Raw genomic sequence first — 22,237 nt, forward strand, 5'->3', positions numbered from 1 at the left:
TCAAAAGTGAGTCTTTAGCCATAATTCTTTCATGTATGAAATCCGTGCAATTCTAAATTAGGAGAATTTAAAAACAGCAACAGTGTAGTTTTTTCATTAGGACTAGTTTTATTCTGTTTGAATTCTACAGAGAAAAGATTTAATCAATAGTCATGCAGCTTACTGTTGCTCTGCAAAGATTTGATTGAGGGTTCTCCTTCGACATGCAAAAAAACAAATAAATTAAAGAACACTTTTTACAGTAAGGAATAAACAGCTACCCAAAATTGAACATAGCATTTGTCTGAGATTTAGTATGTGTTTCATGTGCACACACAGGCACAAATACATATGCATATTTATGTAGATACCAATAAATATATGGGTGTGTATGCAAGTACGTGTTTACATACATTTATACATATATAGGCACATGGAAGGTTTTAGCTCTTTCTTTTACACTGCCTTCAATATATTTGAAATGCCTTCTTTGCAGAATTTGGAAACCGATTTAACAGAGGCAAGAAAACAAATGAAAGAGTTGCACAGTAAATGCAGTAACTTATCATCTCAGCTAGCTGTGAAGCAGGAAGAACTCTCCCAAAAGGATTATGATATGGCCAGAGCAAGGCAAGTATTTCATGCTTTCTTTAGCTGTAATTCCAGATCTTCTCAACAAGACTATTGTTGCACTTAGAAAGTGGTATCTTGCCTCAGAGATGTTTTTGTGAAACAATGTATTTTCATCCCATTCTGTTTTGCAAAGTGTAAAACTTCTGGATATCTACTGGTGGGTGAGAATTTATGCAGACTGTCTCTGATATGTTTTGGTTCTTATTAGATTAATTATTGTCATTTTTAAAGTAGGAACGGGCATTAAAAATTACACTTCTATAATTAGCATTGAGTCAGAGAGTCAAAAAATACCAATAGTAACAGAAGCAATTAATTGGAGAGGCTAAATGTCCTAGACTTAGAAAAGCTTCAAACCTAACTTTAATATTTTAATTAGTCAAGCCTGACAAGTCAGCAGGAATGTATTTAGGCCTGTGCTAAAGGTTTAAAATGAAGCAATTTAAGCTTTATATTAGATTTCACAAATCTTTTTCTTATGTTGAATCTGGAAGATTAGTGCTGCAGATTGAAGATGTCGAAAAGAAATGAAGGATGGAATGCATTATATGAATTGACTAGACTACTGAAGTCATCAAAATGACAATAATGGCAGAAGACAATTAATAACATTAAGTGGATTGTCAAGAAATTGGCTAGTCTTCACTTCTTATTTATATAGCTCTAGAGCTGTGTATAGTGTATATCACTCCTGTGTTAAACAAATAGTATTCCCTTCCACGAAACGTTCCTGTGTTTGAAGAGCGGCAGTTGCGATGATGTTGCAGTCAAATGTAAGAATACAATAGAAGTCATTGCCATGAATACTCTGCTTTCCAAGCATAGCTAATTTTGCTGTGAAGAGTCAGTATTTGTCTTTTTGAGAAAAAAACCTAAATATATGATCTTTATGATATCTCTGACCTGATTTGTCTTCCTAGTATTTGTTGAATTCTTTACTGGAAAAATGATGTCTAGTTATTTTATTTTTAAAACCTGCAACGTTTGGTATCTTATATGTAAAAAAAAATAGATATAGTTTAACTGGCTATTTTATTAAAAGAAACAGTTGTTAGAATTGTAAAATTCATCAGCAGACGAGGCTTTGTATTTTGAAATGATTCTCAGAAATACATGTGTGAGAGAGGGCTAGGGAGGAGGAAGGGGCATTTTTTTAAGTCAATTAATCAAGGTTTGCAAAGTTGTTATTTACTAGTTGCAGTTTATAATGTTACAGACTGAGTTGGCCAAATCAATGAACATAAAATTTCTCAAAATGCATTGTTTGCTACCCACTGCAAAGCAACCTCTTAGCATTTTTCACAGTTGGATATTGTTTAAATGCATAAGTAAAAAAGTACATTTTTAAAAACAGTGTCTGAAGTGGAGGTAACAAAAAGTTATGTAACACTTATTTTGAAGTGTTTGAACTCTTTCTGTTTGCTCATTCGTACAAGCAACCTTCCAAATTAATGGAAAAACTTAAACTTCAGCAAACAGATCAATACATGTTTTGCTGTGTGCTTGAGTCTTTTCGTTCTTAGATACTAAACTGGTATCATGATAACTAACAGTATTTTTTTCACATCAGTAGTACATGACTTGTCATATTAGATATATATATATATATATATATATTTAATCAGTCCAATTGTCATTTAGTGTCTACTAATCTATCTCAATGAACCATCTTTGGCTACAAGTCCGTTGCTGATCTTTCTATTATAGAAAAAGGCTTATGCCAGATTGATCATATGATGTAGAACTTGGTTTCAGACAACAGTTTCAACAATTTACAAACTAAGAATCTAAAATATTTTGTATTTTTGTGGTACAGATTACTGGATTTTTTCCACATCCTAAGATGTGAAAATGAAAATATATTATATATGAATGCATAGGTTTATCAGCACATAGATAAGATTGGTGTTCTTCTGGTTCTTAATTTTTAAAAGTCAAAACAGTTTGTCTTGGATCCATATTGGTATTGTGATTGTAGTGTTTCTTTGGTTTTTTTGGTTTTTTAACTGTTAAAAAGATGTTCAGTTACCCTTGGTTAAAACTTCATCTTACAAAAGATGACATTGAATTTTCATTTATGCTTCTATTCTGGCAGAAAATTCTTCTACAAGTAGTACAGAAAATAGCCCCTCTCCCTTACTACCTCCACTTTCCCATCATCCACTTCAAGCTTTTGCAGCTAAAAATGACAAACTGCCCTAATTAGCAAATCTCTCCGTCCCCTCCCCGTCCGCCTCCCTCCCCTCCACCTTTTGTTTGACAGCAGACCACACTCCAATACTAAACAGTGTGATACTCTAAACTCAGTACACGCTAATAATTAGGAATGTGCTCTGGAGGAAGAAAGGAGGGAATCTGGCTGCTTTCATTTGGTATCATATTTCATATACATTATAGGCAGATACAGGAAAACAGAAGCATATTCTCTTTCAGTGGACATGTATGTAACTTGACAACACTGTCTGGAGTTCTTCTTACACTAGATTCTCAAACCAATTGCAAAGGAAACTCTCTGAAGATCTAGGTGCATACTGGTTGGTGCTCTGTTCCTTGTGAGGTCGTAACTTCTTGCTCTGTTCTGCAAATCTGATAGTTTGTTAGCAAGAAGTCTGTTTAGTTAAACAGGAACTATGTCTGTAGTCGCTAAGAGAACTATTTTCTCTAAGTGCCAGTCTGTTCCAGTAAATTAACAGGGATAAAAATTTTGGAGAAGTAGTCAATTCTGCTCCAACACTGGTCCCACAGAACAGCAGGTGTTTTGGAAAGTAGCACCAATGTCAGTAAAAGTCTGACACGGGCTTCTGCTTGTCTCTTTGGTGTGGAAAATAAATCCTCTAAGATGTCTGGGAAAAGAATTTTTGGGGGGAGAGTGGAGGGGTCCATCCTGTATGGCAGATGTCTTCAAGAAGCTGCCGCCTTTCTTTGTTGGCTTTATTTTTGCAAAGCACTTTTGGTCTCACTGGGTTTAATTTCAGATTCCCCAAGCAGCCCCAAATGCATCTTCCTTGGGGGTTTTTTGTGCATGCTCATATTGAGTGCAGATTTGCTGGATCTGTTCAGAATCCCTGGTAGCCTTTCCGTGTTTTTATTTTTGAAGACAAGAAAATCTTGCTGTTTATCTCTCAAAAATAATTCCAATGTATTTTTTTGACTTTTGTTTTAAAATTGTGCTAAATGTCAGGATTTAGAACTTTGTGATTACTGTTCAGTGCACAGTGGTGTATCTCTTGCTGGCACAGAGCTCTGATGGAATACTAACCGCAAAATGGGTAAGGTCTTGACTCACCGAGATGTGTGGTTTGCTGTATTCAGTATTGATATTCATCAAGTACTTGAGCTATCTCTACCCTAATCAGTAGTATTAATCTAAAATACTGTTGTTCCAGCATAAGTTATCTCTCTGAGTCTGCACACCTATTTGTAGTGTCTTCATGTAATGTCTTCGTTGTTTGACAAAAGATCTCTGTCTCTAAAGGAGCAAGCTTAGGTACCTCAGCAGTCTAACCGTGAGAGCATAAGGCTCATGATTAGATGATCTCCTTTTTTCTACTGGAACAAGACTGTTTCTGGTACCTAAAGTACCTCATTTTAAACTGTACTTGTATCATTACACAATGGTAGTATGCAGTTGTCCTTTACATCTTTCTGGTGTGTCAGCTGGCATTTTTTCTGCTTACTGGCTCTACTGTTGGGAAAGTCTTGTTTTTATACATTCTTCCAAACATTTAATTCCTGAACCTAGCAAAGTAGTGGTGGGCCAGTATTCAAACGATGGCGTGTGACACCACTGACTGATGCTTTTTCACTGTGAGGGTGGCCAAACACAGGAATGGGTTGCCTAGAGAGGTTGTGGAGTCTCCGTCCTTGGAGATATTCAAACCTAACTGGACACAGCCCTGGGCAACGTACTGTAGCTGACTCTGCTCTGAGCAGGGGGGTTGGACCAGATGATCTCCAGAGGTGCCTTCCAACCCCAACTATTTTGTGATTCTGTGACATAACTTCTTATTGTGGAGACCCCATTCATGACTAGATGGCTCTATCAGTATGACATCTACACATCCCTTTTAAAGGTTTCTGAAATATGATATTAATTTTTCCCCAGTAATTAATGTTTTTAAAAAAAATTGCAATTTAGTTACTAACATGGACTGAAAAGTAATCCTATCAAGTTGTTAAGTACACATCCCTCTACTGTGAAAGGTAGACTCTACCTCAGCATCTTCTTCCAGTTAGTTCAGCCACCTCCTGAGTTCTGTGTAATCATGTCAAATATTTAAATGGAAGTATGCTGGAAGGCAGCCAAACAGCTGAGTTTAGATACAGGTTGAGTGAGCATTAGAGATCAGTGAAATTCAAATTTGACAAATAATTTGAAAACAAGAAGAGTAAGTAATAGCTAATGATAAGTCTTACTCAGTATTTGACTTCTCCATGCCTTGGTATTAGTAAGAGTGTCCCTATTCATGGTTCCAGCTAGTTGCAGGAGGTCCAGCCTGCGTTTTCTGGCTCCAGAGGAACTGTGTGGTACAATTTTACAGAACTCTTCTAAGCGTGACAGAGATAGAATATGAATCCAGCTGTGTATGGTTTAATATGTATGTAATTCACCCTTACCAAGAAAAGCTTTTTTGGGTTGATCTAAAGGACTTTTTTGTGTATCAATTAGAACATGATGTAAAATACGTTTTAAAAGAATGTTCTGGGCATACATGATCTGGACAAATCTGTTATTCCCAAGTGAAAAGTATTGCTTGAATCTGGTCAAACATGGAAATCTTCCATATTTTTTCCTTCTAATCTAGGTTAAATGCATTCCAGTGTGTATAATTGCAGTGGTGGAGTCATTAAATAGTTTGTTACGATTTAGTTTGAAAGCTGCTCCTAGGGATGTCCTTGTGTTCTGTTTGTGCAAGAATTCTTTGTTCAGGAGTTCACAAGAAGATTTTAATCTGGAATGGTCTTCTGCAAAACTAAATTAGGTATTTAAAAACAATTTCAGGACAGGTTTATTTACAGCTTTGCTTTAGCATTGTGACATCTTGGCTGTTTTTATTTGGAAGTATTTGCTGGCACCTAGTTGCTATAGTATTTAAAATATTTAAAATGTGCTGGATTTCTGAGTCCCTGACTTGAATGAGGGCCTGTATTTCATTAATAGCATCCAACTTGCTCAGATATTATCTCCAAGTTCGTACTGGTAAGCAGTTCCTTCTGGACTGAACTAATTAGGATCCACATTATCTCTTCCTTTCTCATTGACTCTTTTTTTTCCTCCCCTTCTATTCTTCCAAGTTTTTCACAAAGTCATAAAAAGCAGTAGCCACAAGACAGAGAGATGTAGCTAGTTCAAAAGATTTTGGAGTACGTTTAAAAAATTATTCTGAATTGTATATATGTACATCATAAACTTGAAGGAGAAGGGAGTATTTTTGATACTGGTCTTTCCTAGAATTAGTTTTAGGAAACTTCAGTGAATGTCATGCCTTTTTTTTTTTTTTTTTTGGTGACAATTATTTATTTTTTCTATGTCTGTTGATTTGTTTTGTATTCAACTGATATCCTTATGGTAACTCATTTTTAATTTTTCTTAAATTATAAAGTTACTTGTTCTGTTATTTGTTCTGGTATGTATGTGATCAGATTTCCATGTTTGTTCCTGATTAAAAGAAGCTCTGGTCTTCCTGTAATTCCAAAATGGTCATGAGGAAGTAATTTAAAAAAAATACTTGTAATGTTTAAAGCCAAATGCACTGATGTTATTGCAACCTTACTTTTGTGGCTAAAATGATTTAGTTCTATTCTTCTATTTTCACTTGAGCAAAACCTGAGTATTTATAGCACTCTATAGGTATTGAAATGTTAGGTTACGGACAGTTTTTTTTCTCAGTGATATCCAGTGGCTTCAGTGCCAAATGGAGTGAAAATCAGGGCAGAATTTACCTCTGAGTGTATCATGGTATGTTTCTTTACTGGGATGGAGGGGGAGGGGGAAGAAAGTAACAAGTAGACCTAGCAGGTGTTCTGACTTTGGTACTTAGCTTTTTTTTTTTTCTTATAATGTTGCTGATGATGACTTTTTTCTTATGTTTGTGTTTGTTTACTGTGCCTAGTATATTGCAACATTTCTTTCAGTATGTGCTTATATTTGTGTCTATATGCTGCATGTATGTATGTACCCACCCTCATATAGTTTATATATTCTACATTTCATCCTATATCTTTTTGTATGTGTGTGTACATGTAAAGGCATATCTATTTAAAAAGCTAATCATGAGCTTTATTGCATCCAATTTACAATTTTTGATTATTTCTTCTGTTACATGCTTGCCTGAGACAATTTTATTTAGGACCTGGCATCCTTATCCTGCTGCAGTGACAGAAGGTGTCCCTATAATAGAGTACCTAGTAGTTTGCTGATTTGAGTAAATGTATTAATAAATATTTTGATCAGAAATACATTTTTTTATCTTTTAACTAATTTTCCAATTATTTTGAGGTTGCTTTAGAATGTTCTTTGAGTGTACTCCAAGCAAGTTATTGGCAGAATCACAGAACAACTGAGGGTGGCATGTCATCTAGTCCAACCTCCCTCCTCCAACTAGGGTCAGCTAGAGGAAGTGTCACAGGATGGTATGCAATCAGGTTTTGAACACCTGAAAAGATTCCACTACCTCTGTGTGCAACCTGTTCCAATATTTGCTCATCCTTACAGTAAAAAAGTTTTTTCGTACGTTTAAAGAGAATATCCTGTATTTCAATTTGTGTCCATTTTTGCTGGGTGCCATTGAGAAGAATCCATCTCTCTCTTTTTTACTCCCTCTCCATCAGGTGATGGATGAGATCCCCCTGAGCCTTCAGTTCTGCAGGCTGAATAGTCCCAGCTCTCAGAGCTTTCTCCTTGTATGTCAGGTGCTCCAGTCCCCTGCTCCTGTCATCTTCGTGTTCCTCAGTCATCTTCATGTATGTCAACATCTGCCTTGTACTAAGGAGCCCAGAACTGGATCCAGCACTTCAGATGTGGCCTTATCAGTGCTGAGGGGAAGCATTATATCCTTTGACCTACTGACAACCCTCTGCCTAATGCAGCCCAGGAGGCTGTTGGCCTTCTTCGATGTAAGGGCACATTCCTGGCTCCTGTTTCACCTTGTCCACCAGGATCCTCTGGTCCTTCTTCTCAGAGTTACTCTTTGGCAGGCCCCTAGCATGTCCTGGTGCATGGGTTTATTCCTCCCTAGGTGCAGGACTTGGCATTTCCCTTTCTGAACTTCTGAAGGTCCTGTCAGTCCATTTCTCCAGTCTGTCGAGGTTCCTCTGAATGGCAGCACAGGCCTCTGATGTATCAGCCACTTCTTGCTATTACCTGCAGACTTGCGAAGGGTTTACTTCACTCCATCATCTAGATCATTAATGAATAAGTTGAACAGGATTGGACCCACTGTTGACCCCTGGGGTATACCTGTAGTGATTGCCTCCAGTTGGACTTGATGCTGCTGGTCACAAACTTCTGAGCCTGGCAGTTCAGCCAGTTTTCAGTCCACCTTACTGCCAACTTGTCTAGCCTATACTTCATCAGTTCGTCTATGAAGATGTTACAGGAGACATTGTCAAAAGCCTTATTGTAGTCAGGATAAACAGCATGCACTGCTCTCACCTCATCCACTGAGCCAGTCATCTCATCATAGAGTGCTACCGGGTTGATTAAGCATGATTTCTCTAATGAAAATCCATGCTGACTTCTCCCAATCATCATCCTGTCCTTTATGTGTTTGAAAATAGTTTCCAGGATTATTTACTCCATCATATTTCCAGGGATTGAGGTGAGGGTAACAGGCCTGTAGTTCCCCAGGTCCTCCTCCTTGAAGATTGTGGCATGACAAATGCTTTTGTCCTGTCTCTTTGAACCTCCCCCAATCCTTGTGATATCTCAAAGAGAATTGAGTGATCTCTCAATGACATCAAGCCAACTCCCTCAGCACAGGTGTATCCCATTAGAACCTATGGACTTGTGTCTGTCCAGTCTGTTTAAATGTTCTCTAAACTGATCCTCCTCTGCCAAGGGTGTCTTCCTTGCTCCAGACCCTCCCACTGGTCATAGGGGATCTGGGGTTGCTGAAGGCTGATTTTACCAATAAAGATGAAGGTGAAGAAGGCATAGAGTTTGGGCTAGATGATCAGATAGTGAGGTGGATTGAAAACTGGCTGAACAGCAGAGCTTTTGAGGCTTATTATCAGTGGCACAGAGTCTAGTTGGAGATCAGTCACTACCAGTGTACCCTAGGGATCAATAGTGGGTCCAATCCTGTTCAACTTACTCATCGATGATGAAGTGGAGTGCACCCTCAGCAAGTTTGCTGATGATACAAAACTCAGAAGAGCAGCTGATATACTAGAGGGTTGTGCTGCCATTTGGAGGGACCTTGACAGGTTGGAGAAATGGGCAGAGAGGAACATCATGAAGTTCAACAAAAGGAAGTGCCAATTTCTGCACCTAGGGAGGGATAACCCCATGCACTAAGACAAGCTGAAGGCTGACCTGCTGGAGAGCAGCTTCACAGAGGAGGCCTTGGGTGTCCCAATGGACACCACGTTGACCACGAGTGAGCAATGTGCCCTTGTGGCAAAGACGGCCAATGGTATCCTTGGCTGCATTAGGAAGAGCGTTGCCAGCAAGTCAAGGGAGGTAATCCTTCCCCTGTATTCACTCCTGGAGTACTGTGTCTAGTGCTGGGCTCCCCAGTACAAGAGAGAGATGGAACTACTGGAGCGAGTCCCATGAATGACCCCCCCACTAAGGGACTGGAGTGTTTCACAGCCTTTCCTCCTGCAAGAGAACTGGGCCTGTCTAGTCTGGAGCAGAGAAGGCTGAGGGTGAATCTTACCAATGTGTATAAATATCTGAGGGAAGGGTGAAAAGAGGATGGGGCCAGACTCTTTTCAGCAGTGCTCAGTGAAAGGATGAGAGGCAGTGAAACTGAAACACAAACTGAAACACAGGAAACTCCCTGCATCTAAAAAGAATTTTTTCCTGTGAAGGTGACTGAGCACTGGTACAGGCTGCCCAGAGAGGTTTTGGAGTCTACATCCTTGGAGATATTCAGAAACCATCTGGACAGGTCCTTGACAATGTGCTTTAGGTCACCCTGCTTGAGGAGGGGGGTTGGACTATATGATCTCCAAATGTCCCTACAACCGCAATCATGTGAGTCTGCAAGTACCTCAAACTTTTCTGTGTCCTTTGTCACTAACTCTCCTGTCCCATTCAGCAGCACACCCACATTTTCCCTAGTCTTCCTTTTGCTGCTGCTGTATTTGTAGGAACCCTTCTTGTTGCCCTTCGCCTCACCAAGTTCAACACCAGTGGGCTCTGTCTTTCCTAAGCCCTCTGCCTCCTTACATGTTTGGACAGTGTCTGTACATTCCTCCTGGGTCACCTGTCCTAGCTTCCACCTCTCGTATGCTTCCTTTTAAAATTTGGGTTTAGTCAGGAGCTCCTCATACGTCCAGGCAGACCTCCCGCCACCTTTATTTGATTTTCCCTTCATCAGGATAGACTATTTTTGAGACTGGAGGAGGTGATTGTTGAAAATCAATGAGCTGTCCAGGACCCATCTTCCCTCAAGGGCTGTGTGCCATGGGATTCTTCCAAGCAGGTCCCTGAACACACCATAGTTTATTCTCTTGAAGTTCAGGGTTGTGAGCTTGCTATTTGCCTCGATCCTTCCTCTCAGGATTCTGAACTCAGTCATCTCATGGTCAGTGCAGCCGAGGCTTTCCCCATCCCTGACCAGTCCTTCCTTGGCTCTAAGCATGAGGTCCAGCAGAGTACCTGTCCTTTTCAGTTCCTTATCACCTGTGTTAGGAAGGTGTCATAAATGCATTCCAGAAAGCTCCTGGATTGCTTGTGCCCTGCTGTTTTGTCCTTCCAGCACATAACAGGGAACTCAAGTTGGCCATGAGGACCAGGGCCTGCAAACATAAGGCTTCTTCCAGTTGTCTAAAGAAGGCCTCGTGCTTGTTCTTCCTGATCAGGTGGTATATAGTAGAAACCCACCACACTGTCACCTGTTTTGGGCTTCCTGCTAATCCTGACGCACAAGCTCTGAGCTGGCCACTCATCTTTCCACAGGCAGAGCTCCAGGCATTCCTGCTGCTCTCTCACTTAGAGGGTGACTCCTCACTGTCCTACTTTGTCTTTCCTAAAGAGCCCATATCCATTCATTACAGCAGTCCAATGGTGTGAGCTGTTCTACCATGTCTTCAGGGTTTCTATGAGTCATAGCCCAGCACCTTCTGCTTGCTCTGTGCTGTGTGCACGGATGTACAGACATTTAATATCAGCACCAAGTTGTACTCCTTTACCAGAATTGTGTGAGCTTCACCCGTAGTGCTGTCCTGTTAGCTCTGCCTTGTTTTTGTGCATGCACTTGAGGTGGTCCCCCTTGGGCCCTGCTCAGTTGATCTTGAGGTTTCTCCCATCCACACCACTCTACATCCTCTGCTTGCCAAGCTAGTCCACAACTTCCACACTTGATTGTTGGTTGTCATTTCCCTCCCCTGTTGTTCCTAGTTTAAAGTTCTCCTCATCAGATTGTCAGATATTTTATTCTGCGAATGTATTTGCATTGTGCTGTTGATGCTTAATAATGACTGCTGAAATTGAGCATCATTTCCTGATTCCTGTATAAAAATGCAATAAAAGAAAGCTCCCATTGTGGAATTACAATGTAAAAATAGTATTTCATTCACTGAAAAGGATAAAAGTAGTTGTAATTTAACTATAAGCTGAATACAGAATTTTTCTTTCAGGAATTGTGTGGTTTTGTGTTTCTAAGATTTTCATGATTGCAACTTTTTTGCTTTGAGTAACTTGCTATTCAAAGCAAAAAATACAGTAAGTTAGGAGATATGTATGAAGAGATTAAGTGTAATTTCGTTTTAAAACATGCTATTGTATCTGGGTTTTCTTATTTTTAAAAATCGTTAAGATCCCCTTGAAAGTTTAGCATGAGCAAAGTAGCTGCATTCTACTGTGCTGCAGTTTTTGGATGGCTGCAAGGGTTGGCCCCCACTTCAGGGTATGACTCAAAGCTTGATGAAGTCAACAGAAAGATTCCTATTGATGTTAGTAAACTTTGTGGGTGGTACATCAGAGAACACACAATATTGTGCAGTCTCAGGTGACACCTGAGACACATGCAGGCAATATCTGCATTGATGTTTGCATATAAATTAGAAAGCTTTAACAAGAGAAGTGTTCTTGGTAGCGGTTACTACCAACATTTCAAACAGTATCTGAGGGTTCAACATTTACCCTATTTTTTCCCTTTTACAATAAAGTGAGGGTCTGGTTAAAGAAACTGCTAGATTTATTTAATCTGGGCTTTAATGCAGTGCAAATGTGTCATTTTCTGGTGTTTAGTGACAATCAGGGAGATAGAACTGAAGTGCTGGGATGGAAGCCTGATATGCATGGTGTTCGAAAGTGCTAATGTATCGCTATGTCCTCATTCCTTTTGGGGTGCTTGTGATCAGAATTAAACTAGTACATATGAACTCCATGCTGAAGTTGTACTTTTTTTTTTTTTTTTTTTGCTGGTACTTAAAATGTTCTTCTTACTGCAACTCTACCCTTGCTAGGTTTTGACGTGCTATTTTACATCTTACTGAAAACATTGGGACTTAAATACTGTAAAGGAAGCCTGTCCTTAAATGTTCTTCAATATTGGGCTATTACCATTATTATGTAATACATACCAAAGTCTCCTCACCTGCCCTGTAGTTACTGAGGTATGCTGTACCCACAGACAAAATGTCCTTTAATAAATTTTCAGAAGGCGTACTTCACATATTCAAATACCAGATCCATTTTAGAAAAGAGAATAACATTACCCACATTATACAATTAAGAAAAACTTTTATCTTTATTGTGATATTTCTAGTTTAAAAAATATATTAAATTTTCCTTACAGTCTTGTGTTCTAAATTTTCTACATTTTGACACGTAACTGCTAAAGAGTTAACTGAATATTGGTTAGAAAGTGTCAATGCAGTAATGAAAATCTATTTATTTTAGAGCTGACAGAGCATTAAAGGAAAAATGAAAGACATTCTGTTTTGGAACACGTTTTGTAGATTTTTTTTTCAAAAGTATGCAATAAATGTATATGTAACTTCTAATGTTTATGAGGCACTTAATAGAAAAATTATATAAAAATAGAAAAATCGTAAACATAGGAAGCTCATTATCTGGAATAAAATTATCTGAACACAGTTGTTTAACTGAGATCATTGTTGTTCTTGTCTTAATTTCTCGTTATTGCTTGCTTTGTGCAGGAAAGAGTTACTGGAGCTGCAGAATCTTTACAGACAAAACTCTGAGCATACAGCACAGCAGGCTGAGCTGATCCAGCAGCTTCAGGTTCTTAATACAGATGCACAAAAAGTACTGAAAGATCAAGAAGATGCCCATACAGCTGAAACAATGTCGTATCAAAAAGTATGTCTTTTATGATCACAAAGTTAATTTTAATATCTATCTGCCCTGTGACAATAGGCAGAATAATCAAAGAACTGTGTGGTGTTGCATCCTTTCAGAGATCCTTGTTAACAAAATCTGGTTGGTAGAGTATCAGGCCTCTTTTGCCCTAATTACATCCCACCATATGTGGCCTCTTATGTTGAATTAATCAATCTTTAAAAAGTAAGATTTACTTGCATTTGAAGAAAAATAGGAGTGAATTGCCAAGCATAACAACTTCTTCATGTAATTTGTGTTTTCTGTTTTTCTTCTTTCTCTTCTAGATGTTTCAATCATTAAATTCTCCAATTTGATTTTGATTGGATTTTGAAATTCCCTTCATTCATAAATCATATATTTCTGTAAATCTTAAACAGTCTTTCTGGTTTAAAGGTTTTTTTGTTTTGTTCAACCCAGATGCAAAATCTCCTGTAGCATAATTAATTGAAAAAACTGTTACTGTGATAGCTTTTTAGATGGATAACTAATTCAAAAATTTGTAACTACATCTTTCTCTCTCTTTATATATATATATATTTATAGAACAGATTTTGTATTTTGATGAATGCTAGTGCTAGCTAGCTAGTGCTAATAGTGACAGTCCTGAAGAAATGTCATATGTGCACTACTCAGAATTTCTCTTTTTGGTGGTAACTTATGATACAGTTTTCAGTCTGTATGAAATACAGAAGATATGTTTCTTTCCTTTTTAGAAATATTGAGAAAGAAGAAGACATAGGTATATACAACTTTCACGTACCTTCTACCAATCGTGGAGTGTTTCTCAAATTGTGTACTGTCAGTGCCTTTTCAAACAACAGGCATTCCACTTTATCACCCTCCCTAGAGTATGTAGTTTGTGATGAAATTGTGAAGCTGGGCCTAAATCAAGCAAAAATCAGTACTGGATTTTTAAGGGTATGCCTGGTGAGCATATGATACCACTTAATGCTCAGCATATTCTTGTGTACCTAACTATGCATCAGTACATCATAAACATACACTGTATGTTCTGTTCCTAGACATTAAATCTTTTATTCTTTTATTTACTGTGACAGTAGGCCAGCTAGCAACAGGTGGACTTCCATCAGAATTGTTCAGAACATGTAGAAGGCAGGGGAAGTTCATCTAGCTAGGATGAGACAAAGTAAGTTACAGAAAAATCTTTTAAAATAATCAAAAACTTGTACTGAATGTAAGAATCAGGCATTGCTACTTCCTTCTTTTTTCATCCTCTAGTCAATGCTTCTACAGCTGTCAAAATGGTGCCTTTGAAGGAGTCACTCAAAAAAAAAAAAAGGCTCAATGAAGGTAACCCGCTTCTTCCTCAGTGTTTCTAAGACAGTATTTCTCTAAGACTAGTTCTACGAAATATGAAAGAAAATCAAATTAGAATATGGTGAGACTTTTCTGCGGCATGATAAAACTGACCCTGTAGGTAAATTTATACAGTATATTTGTGGATTTACCAGTATTGCTTATTTCAGGGAAGAGTTGAACTTGCACTATGAAAAATACTTTTTGCTAGTATAAGTTAATATTAGAAAAATATTAATAAACTTATAATATACATATAATATATAATATATTATATATATAAATATATATAATAAACTTAATATTAGAAAAAAGGGGTGGGTATACCTGTACTTATATAACTATAATGGCAAGCCTCTTACAAATTAGGTTTGGCCCAAAATTCATGGCTGCTCCAGAACACTAGTTAACATTTCTCAGCCTTTCCTAGCAGGAGATAAAACCTACCATGACAGCTTACCTGATGGCACAACGAGAACAGATATTACACTTTTGAGGATAAGCCCTTTTTTTGTTACCTGCCAAATACTTCCAACTCACAGATGGTCCTGAAATGTGTTCTTTTGGAGGTGCTGAATTCAGTATTTTTCCAACTTAGAGGACTAAGATTTGCATTTTAAAGCACCTAAAGACAGCCCGTGCACTCCGACAAAATGACTGGTGGAACTGATAAGCTGTCTTTTGGTATTTCTCTTGGTCAAAACATCCAATGCACCTGGAAACAGTCTGCTCCTTTTGGTCTTTGTAAAAATATGCAGAAATGGAGTTGTGTTTCGTAAGTCAAAATGCAATGGATCTTCTTATATGTGTGGCAAATTGAGGTGAAAGAACTTAACTTTAGCAGGGGAAAGGGATGAGTTTCTGCCAATGTCATGACCTCCTGTTCTGTACTTTGATTAGTAAACTGCATAAAATGTCCACTCTAACTGTTTCAAAGTAACACAGTTTCCAAATCATAAGAGGCACAGTCCTGCTGAAGTCACAGTAGACCTCTGGAAAACTCAGCAACCATAAAATAATACAAATGCCTGTATTTTCCTTGAAACAGGAAGGCAAACTATTCCAAACACATGTGCCTTCTGTTTGTCTCCCATGCATTAATAATATGCTGGCTGCAACAGCTAGATAAGGATGTGTCAGCTATTCCATAGACATATTCACAAAGGAATATTTTCCTATTGCTCCAAATGGCATTGAGCCTATCAGCGTGTACATCCTATGATATATTGTCCCTTACAGGAAGATCAATGACCTCTTTGTTAGTGGTCAGATAGGCAGTGTATGCTGTAGCTCAGGCAGTGTGGTTGGCTGACATATTCCAAGTTCATCTTAACAGTCTGCCAATTAGGAAGAACTGCTCTTTGCGCTGATGTTAATGTGTAGTAGGAAACAGTTGGCTCAGTAAAATAAATTGCATTTCTGATAAACCAGATAAATGTCATGAGCCTTCACTGGGTTTCGTGTAAATCTGTTGAGGACCATGAATTCTTTTCCAAGTCCAGCTATAGTGGGCGGGGCACACATGTGAAGATGTGTAATCTGTTTTATCAAGTTGTATGGACTTATTGACATACTCCTACTTTTTCCTTTGTTTTTTTCTTTATTCATGCAAATTTTAAGGATGCTGTATTCTACAATAACTCGTTTAGGTTAGACCATTTATGGAAACAAATAGATATCTATTTCTTATTGCAGCTACAGTTCTCATCATCACGGATAGGGAATATTTTTCTAAAATGTATAGCATCTGTTTGAGTGGTCCCAAATACTCAGGGGACTTCATTCCTTTGCTGGATTTAATAAGACTCAATAGATTTGTCCTCACCGGCAATTTAAGGTGGAGAGACTTCAATCAATACTAGGGATAATAAGCCAAGAAAAGATTCTGAACTTCTTAGCCAGCTTACCACAGTTTTCTTAAATTTACATGTTAGGGCCTTTGTTTTCATAATGCAGTACTTCCCTTTGGTCTGATGTTGCCTTTAGATTCCTTGTTAATCATACTGATTAGAAATCTATTGATCAAAGGCTCTGTAAGACAGATAGAAATACCATTCTTTGATATTAAATAGGAAATCAGATTTGTGTCCTGGAACTCAGATTTGCTCTTCAATCAGCAGATACAGGATACGGTGGATAGTGATACAGTAGATGTCTGTGATGAAGAGAAGTGTTGCTTAATAGCTAGGTTTTTGACAAGATTAGAAAGCACAGTGATAGTTGCACATTATGAGGCATTGCAGAAATATGCATCAAGCACACAAGGAAGTAGATGGAAAATAGGATAGCATCAGATACATTTTTATATGATTTGATTAATTTTGTGGCTGAAGTTGCCTTGCCAGTTCGTAGTGTCATAGCTCACAGTGTCACTGTATAGAGAGAGATTACCTTCCTTCAAGCGTGAGAAATCGTAAAAATAGTAAGTTACTGGCCTTGCCTTTTTACGGTTAAATTTCACCTTTTCTGTCTTTTTCGGGACTGCAGCAACCACAGTTATGATTATTATATTTTTATGCAAGTAGTATTAAATTCACAAAAGAAAAACTAAGACCATGTACATCAATAAATAGTAGTAATAATGCAGCTTCTTCCTCAAATTGGGAAAAGATACATATGTTCTCTCACACAAGGTAAGAGCTGAGAGAGCTGACTGTCTGGTCAACTGTCTGGTCAACTATACCAAAGTCAAAGTCAGTAATAAGTGAATCATCTTTTTTTTTAGTCCAATTTGCTTATGTGATCTCGTGCTGTAGTTCATGTTCTGATACTCTTTTCTTTTGTTGGGAAGCGTGTTCATTAGGTTATTCTATCTATTCTATTTATTTCTTCTACATCAAATATCAATACAGTCAGTCATACAATATCAGCTGGACTTTGGCATCAGACATGCCTATATAATAAAGATGAAGAAATCTTCTGTAGAGGTACGGCACTCTTGGGATGATGTTAAACTCTGCGCTCACAGGCTGTGATTTTTGTGCTTGAAAAAAATCCGGTGCTGAGATTCTTAATGTGTGCCGTAGTTCCTGTGCATATTTTTGTAGATTGGGAATTGTAAAATATTTAGATTTTTTAAAAATGAGGCAAGTTATCTCTAATTCTAAATTTGTCACTAATGTTTGCAAATCAGCATCTAATGTTTCTGGCGATGATGTGGTATTTTTTACAATGTAAAAAATATAGATGAAGGATTTTAGGTCAAGTAGTGAGACTTGGTGCAAAAGGATCAAAACACCAGGAAAGGAAGAAAAATCTTAATATTAAGCTTATTTGAATACTTTTTTAGAAACTACTTTGATCTGAGTTAGAGTTATAAGATCTAAATACTACTGAATTTTCCATCTAATCAGATCAGTCTCACAATAGTGGATTTTAAACTAACCATTTGCAATATGAATTATTAAATTTTTTTGCATTAGCTGTGACTGGTATTCTTCACAAGCCTACTGAATATTGTCTGACAGTATACTATACAGGAGAAGAGACCTAAATGGGGTTTGGCAACATTTCACGTAGAAGTAGTTGCTGTTGTACACTCTTCATGAGAGAAATATGTCAGTTTTATCTATTCAAAAAAAAAAAAAAGCCAAGCCCCACATTAGAGGATAATATCAGCACAAGGAGTTGCACAAAACTGATAAGATGGATGGATGCTGGAAGGCTACAATAGTGGCATAAATATTTTCTCAATCAGGTAAGCAGGTGATATACTTGATTCCTTGAAATAAATGGACTTTAGAGTTGAACTTTTCCTGGTAGCAACACAAATCAAGGGGACCAAAATGTTTTTTTCCTTTATCGTCTTTTTGGTTATTTTTGAGCATATATCTAGCTAAAGAATCCAATTTTGCATGCATTTCCAAAACAGCTATAGCATTTGTAATTACATAGTACCATGACTTTGAGGAAAGCATTTCTTCTCATTTAGCTTGTACTAGTTACTCTTACCCCCATCCTGTCTGATCTTATTTATATCCATTCTGTCCCTTTTTTGTCCCCTTTTTAATTTTTTTTATTGCTCTGTCTCTTGTTAAAAAACTACACTGCTTCTGCTTTTCCATTTTAATACTGAATGCATTGAATGTGCTGTTTACTGTCTGTGTCTGGAGTGCCTATTCAGTTTCATCCTAGAGCTTCTCCAGCTGGTTTCTGTCCTTGATCTTTTCAAATTCTCGTAAACAATATGATCTTATAACATGAAATTCTGTGATGGTGCTATAATAGCTTCCCTTTTAGGTTTACTGTATCCTAATTTAGATTAGCTTTTTTTCCATTTGTACCATTACTGTATGTTTAGGTTCATTTATTCTGCTCTGTGGAATGACACATCTTTTTCTTAATGGTGACCATATAGGTTAACATCATTTAATAGAGGAGAATATTCATTTTATATTCTGTGTATATTAATTGGCTACTGTTGCATTTTAATGGGTGCATCTACCTTAGCGTTTTAGTTCCTCACAAGAGTGTACTTTTGAAGGAAATCTCCCATCTGTCCCCACTATCTGTACTTTCATTGATAACACAGAATAGTCTATGAGAGCATTAACTGAATTCCTTTTGGATTAAAAGAAACTGGAAAATGTGTCCCAGTTGTTAATTGGTGTTCAGTGCAGAAGGTCTGTTTAAACCTAGTGTAACATAAATTCCTCAAACCTGTATACTGTGAGTGTTGGTTTTAGTGCCAACTGTTTCACTCTACAGATTCTTTTCAATTACACTTGGGTTCTGGGTAATACAGGCATAATACAATAGATAATATTGGTTAATTATCTAATTTTGTTAGGTTTTATTGGAATTTGTTAGGTTTTATTGGAATTCCTCAGCTTTCTTTGGCCTGACTTGACTTAATTTTGTTATCAAATTCTGCCATCTCAGTCTTCATTCTGTCTTCTGCATTTTCAGTGACTACGTTATGTATTTAGCATTCCGCTTATCCCAAATCTTCAACCTCTTAACCAGTATTTAATGTATCTCCATACTTTACCTCATCCCAATGTTATTAGACTGTCAAGTCTTTTATCACTTGCAGCCTGGCTTTGGAATCCTGTCTTTCAGTTATTTTGGAAGATTCATTATCCTAGCTTTGGCCTGGTATTTTTAGATGACTTGATGACATTAGGCATACCTGTTAATCTAATGAAGTTTCATGTTTTAAGCAGCTCTTCAAAGATTCAGAAGTGCTTTCTGGTTAAAATCAGTAAAATCAATTTAGGAAATTGTTAGGGTAGCTGAGAAAGAGGAGTGGACACTAGTTTTTGTAACTCAACAAAGTTACATGTCTTCCCTGACTGATAAATAGTTCTGTTACATCATATGGACTAAATCTGCTACAGCAAATTTATTTCAGGTAATAATTAGCTTTTTTATTTGTTTGTTTTTAAATACCTTTACTTGTAACAGTCTGTGTTGCCTGTTGAAGAAAGCATGCGTCTAAGGCACCAGAAAGAGATTCTCAAAATACAGCCTGTGCAATAATTTTTGCAGAACACAGCTTTCTGTCACTGATTGTTGCATTTTTTTCTACCTACCAAATTTCATAAAATGTATAAAGAATTATTTTAAATATTTTTGTTTTTCTCTCTATACTGTAAACAACTCTTGCCTTTTGCAAATTTTTTCATTTATTGTGGGCAAATGTCTCATCCTAACGACATTCATGTAGAATATAACCACTGACTTTTGTAGAGCCCAGATTTCACTCCCATTTTCTGCAAAGCTTGCTGTTTCTGAGATAAATAGTTTATTGTGTTTTCATCTTTCTTTTGGATTTTTCCTGTCTAGTCTTCTGATTTTCCTTTTAGATCTTGCCTCTCCTCGCATGTGTTTTCGGCTTTATTAATGGAAGACCTGTTTGACCATGTTGTGCAATTCTGTGTGTTCTGGGACACAAGCTATTATTGCAGGGTGACTAAATGGGGTGTGTTTTCTAAACCAGGGACAAAATGAGCAGAAAAAAATGAGGAAAAAGTCCCGTATAGACATTAAGCATGTATTTAATCCACAGAACAGTGATTGTGACCATAAATGAAAAGTTAGGGAGCCAAATGGAAATCTGTAAGCTGTTCCAGTAATCTCTGAAGAGCAGATAAAACTATCTCCTTTCTTACAGATATATTTTTCTTTTTCAGCTATCCTGATGTTAAATACCTTATTTCAAATCTCAGTCCTATGAACTAGTAAACTGAAGTTTAGAAAAGTTATATAAAACTCAATGTAAAAGAAGATGAATGCTATGAATTTTCCTTGCATGTAGCTTTTAGCTAGTTTTGACTATAGTGGAAATATATGTATTCTGTTGTTGTTTTTCAAAGCAGGAAAGGTTGGAAAACTTTATGCAAGTAAAAAGACATGCTATTTGTCTTGTCCTGACAAATGCTGACTATCAAAAATACCCATTAGGTACATTAGGGGATGTGGCTGCTAAGGATCTCTGCCAGCTAGAAACAAGCATCATATTTTTGATGTTCTCCATTCATCTTACTAGGATGCTACCTTTCAAATACTATAATTACGACCACTTAAGTGCTGTTAGTCATAAAACCAGCAAATTGTCATACCAGTATGATCCAGCTAATGAGCTTATGTAGTTATAGCTGGAAGTAACTGTGTCTTGATATTCCATTCATATGGAAGGACATTATCTAAAAATACATGTTTTTTGATAAATGAACTAGTTATTTTCCTCTGTGATACTGCTTTCCATAAACGACTAGCTAATTTTGAACTTTTATTTTCAAAGCTGATGAAAGCTTTTTTAAAAAAATAGATTCAGTAGGTACAAAACTTTCAATGTAAAAATTTAACTTTTAAGACTCAGAATCATTCAACATATCAAAATATATGGCCTTAGAATTAAGGTTAATCCTGGGAGACATGGTTTCTGGTCTGTTTGTGGACAAGGAAGAAATAATTTACATTGTCCTAAGTGGAGTTTGAGAGCCCATGGGAGTAGAAAACCACAGGAGGAAGGAAAAAGGAAGGGGATTTATTGTTACCAGATTTGCCCACAAAGTGGTAGGGAAGCCATTTGCAAACCTGAGTTTTGATACTTTTTCCATAGAGTTGACCTTCTAAATCACATAAGCAGGTATCAGGCAGAAGGAAAGAAAGACACGTGTAGCAGATAAAGTAAAGCTGACAAAATGACCCTGTGAAGAGTAAATAACATTTTTACATGTCATTGTTCCTGGTGGATATGAAAACTATTTATAGATTTTGAAAATCTAGTTTAAATATTTAATTAGTTTCTTTTGGATTTAGTGGCAAAAGTGAGCTCTCCAAAGAGAACTGTCAGCTGAGGAAGCACCTTCTTGCGTGGATTAGCTCATGTTAAATTAAGTTGTCGGATGGAAAATTGTTTATTTTGAGAAATAAGGGCAGTCAAAGGGATGAAGGATTGGAATGAAAAGAGACGGAAGAAAATATGTTTGTGTAATAAAGCTTTAGAATCAGTTATTTCCTTCACAATTTGAACTGTCGTTTATTTAACTATGGTTTTATTTTTGAAACTTTTTTATAACATGTTTTTGTTTTCAACAGTTTGCAGTCTTTTGTATTAAGGAAGAAAGGTAAAAATGGAGGGATGGAGTACTTGTTAAGTTCTTCCACTCTTCTTGTGAAATATTAATTTTCTCTGTACTTGTCTATCACATGGCACATACTGCTAATTGTTACTTAGATGTAGTTCTAGAAGTACTTAGTATGTATGAAATACTTCCCTTATAAGGGATAGAAGAATATATACAGAGTATGTACAATATTCTGGTTTTAGCAAGAACAATT

The 22,237-nt window shown here is 37.1% G+C and overlaps 1 protein-coding gene across 9 annotated transcripts in view; it reads left to right on the plus strand.

The window, feature by feature from the left end:
- Positions 1–22,237, plus strand: part of CNTLN (centlein) — a 201,913-nt gene that overhangs the window by 53,194 nt on the left and 126,482 nt on the right. For all 9 annotated transcript variants that reach the window (XM_026097850.2, XM_064502786.1, XM_026097854.2 and 6 more), the window contains 2 exons: positions 476–609; positions 12,949–13,111. In XM_026097850.2, coding sequence (XP_025953635.2) covers positions 476–609; positions 12,949–13,111 — 297 coding nt within the window. The remainder of the gene's footprint in view (positions 1–475; positions 610–12,948; positions 13,112–22,237) is intronic.

The sequence above is a fragment of the Dromaius novaehollandiae genome, chromosome Z (assembly GCF_036370855.1).
Source record: "Dromaius novaehollandiae isolate bDroNov1 chromosome Z, bDroNov1.hap1, whole genome shotgun sequence".
NCBI classification, from domain to species: Eukaryota; Metazoa; Chordata; class Aves; order Casuariiformes; family Dromaiidae; genus Dromaius; species Dromaius novaehollandiae.